A 2,592-nucleotide genomic window follows, 5' to 3' on the forward strand; every position below is an offset into this window, starting at 1 on the left:
TATTATTTTTTCTCTGTGATTTTGACATGTGAATTTCTTTTGTAGTTTCTGATTCTTGTGTGAGACTCAGGCCTTCAAGTTTAGCTCTGCTTCTTTTTGTGAACTTTATGTGTCTTTGTGGTTTACTTTTTGGGCATGAAAAGCTGATTCATCTAAGCTTCCAGTTCTCTCTCTTGATTTTATATTGGAGTGGCCAGATTGCTTTTGTCTTCAGGAGTTCCCACAGTGGCCCAAGTCAGATGAGGATCAGATGCTCTCAGCCTTTCTCCTAAGGTCTGGATCCCTCCTGGAAAGATTTTGGCCTCAGGAATTTGGGGGCTGGACTGGCCTGGGGGCTCGACCCAGGAAAGATGCTCATCTAGGGTAGGTGGTGGCCATGCCAACCAGAGATGCAAAGGAAGATGAGGGTGGGATGAGGCCCCAAGGGCTCCTGGGGACTGCACTGAGGAGCTGGGTTGCAAAGGATCAGGAAGAGGAAAGGTCAGCCCCCGCATCCTGGAAAGAGACTGGTGGGTGGTGCCCAGGGAAGTAGAGGGAGGTGAGGGTGGCACTGAGTCGGTCTGGATGCAAAGGATCAGGAAGCAGTGGTGTTTCCCCTGGTGTCTGGGGTGCCAAGACAAGGAATGGGACAGGACCCAGGCTAGGAGGAGAGACCCGCAAGGGAATTGGGAAGGTGAATGAGCCTGGGGAAGTCAAGGTGTGGAGGGCACAATGAACTAACCCTGGAGAGAGGCCTGCAGGTCAGAGAGAGGCCTGAGGGTCCTGCAGGCCCTGGGAAACAGAAGGAGGTGAGGGCAGGGCCAGGCCCAGAAGCAGTGCTCCTGGGGACCTGAGAAGGCACTGAGTTGGTCTGGATGAAAAGGATCAGGAAGCAATAGTGGTTCTCCAGGTATCTGGGGCCCCAAGACAAGGAATGAGACAGCTTCTGGTTATGGTTTTTTTTACTTCCTATTTTCACATTGCAGCATCAGCTAGAAAACAGGTGGGACGACTTTTGTAGACGCAATGTGGAAGCATCCTCGAACCGTTGCCTGGCATTACTTCAAGATATCTTCAGACCTCTAGAAGAAGCTGTGAAGTGTGGCACCTATTCTAAGCCAGGAGGTTACTGCCTCTTTGTTCAGGACACACAAAAGCTAAAGAGAAGGTACCTTGAAGAACCAAGGAAAGGCATACAGGTAACTGAGATATTTGTCTGCGTGTTATGGGAATCTGCTGACACAACTCCTTGACCCAAACATTCAGAAAACGGCCATCTTTATATGTGCTTGGTACTTGCCCTCTAGTTCTACATTCCTGACTTTTCTTCTTTCTATATCCATTTCTACTCTGACTCAACAGGACTCGGTCTAAATGGACAGTCTTTCCTATAACCAGCCTTTCTTAAAGGATCCTAGTTAGTAGGGTTCTCTGACTGTCTGGCAGAATTTATCCATTTCTGTGGCAGGGAATCTTGGTCAAGAGGAGCAATTCCTAGAGGATGGTTGGGAGACAGACAGAAATGTCATCAGCGTATCTTCCTGCTAATTCTATGTTCTTTGAACCCCAAGGCTGAAGAAGTCCTGCAGAATTATTTGGAGTCCAAGGAGGCGTCTTCTAATGCAATTTTACAGACAGATCAGACTCTAACCGAAAAGGAAAAGGAGATTGAAGGTAAGAAGTGAGCCAAGAGATAAAGTACTTATGAAATTTCTTCTTTCTTATTAGTACAGTATTTATTTGTCTCCTCTCTGTCAAACCCTGAGCCAACCACTGTCCCCAGACTTCCTGGGGAGATACAGGAAAAGGAACATACAGGGCAGAGGAGGCATGGGAGAAAGAACTATGGGAGGTGGAAACAACTGTTTCACATGGCGAAGAGGATCAGAAAGGCCACCATTAGGCAAAAGAACCCCATGGCCTCCAAGAGGGCAAAGCCCAGAATTGTGTAGGAAAAGAGCTGTTGCTTCAGAGATGGGTTCCTGAAGTAACCAATGATGAAGCTCCCAAACACAGCAATCCCAGCTCCAGAGCCAGCCACCCCAATGGTGGCAGCCTCAGCCCCAGTGAACTTGGCTGCTGCACTGATGTCCCTCAAAATGGTGCTGGTTTGGAAGCTGCAGCTAGGGACAAGTGAGATCAGGGGACGTGGGACTGCCAGGCTGCTGAGGCTCTCATCTGCCAACGTCTCTGATCAGTTCAACACCATCGCAGATAGAGGTCAACTCAGCAGCTGGGAGGTCCTCCGCACCAAGGAGCAGATAGAGAGGAACTTGGAGCAGAACCAGCCACCCCAATGGTGGCAGCCTCAGCCCCAGTGAACTTGGCTGCTGCGTTGATGTCCCTCAAAATGGTGCTGGTTTGGAAGCTGCAGCTAGGGACAAGTGAGGTCAGGGGACGTGGGACTGCCAGGCTGCTGAGGCTCTCATCTGCCAATGTCTCTGATCAGTTCAACACCATCGCAGATAGAGGTCAACTCAGTAGCTGGGAGGTCCTCCGCACCAAGGAGCAGATAGAGAGGAACTTGGAGCAGACATACATTTTCAGGGGTGAGAGGTCAAGACAGAGGAGCTGCTCCCAGGGCAGAGAAGACTGAAATTTCTTAATAGTTTA

The 2,592-nt window shown here is 49.6% G+C and overlaps 1 protein-coding gene and 1 pseudogene across 1 annotated transcript in view; one reads left to right on the plus strand and one right to left on the minus strand.

Moving 5' to 3' along the window:
• Positions 1-2,592, plus strand: part of LOC103730103 (guanylate-binding protein 1-like) — a 29,837-nt gene that overhangs the window by 17,229 nt on the left and 10,016 nt on the right. The window contains exons 8-9 of the mRNA XM_017796951.2: positions 966-1,178; positions 1,551-1,653. Coding sequence (XP_017652440.1) covers positions 966-1,178; positions 1,551-1,653 — 316 coding nt within the window. The remainder of the gene's footprint in view (positions 1-965; positions 1,179-1,550; positions 1,654-2,592) is intronic.
• Positions 1,847-2,520, minus strand: LOC103730102 (annotated as a pseudogene).

The sequence above is a fragment of the Nannospalax galili genome, unplaced genomic scaffold (genome assembly GCF_000622305.1).
Source record: "Nannospalax galili isolate Female #2095 unplaced genomic scaffold, S.galili_v1.0 scaffold153, whole genome shotgun sequence".
NCBI classification, from domain to species: Eukaryota; Metazoa; Chordata; class Mammalia; order Rodentia; family Spalacidae; genus Nannospalax; species Nannospalax galili.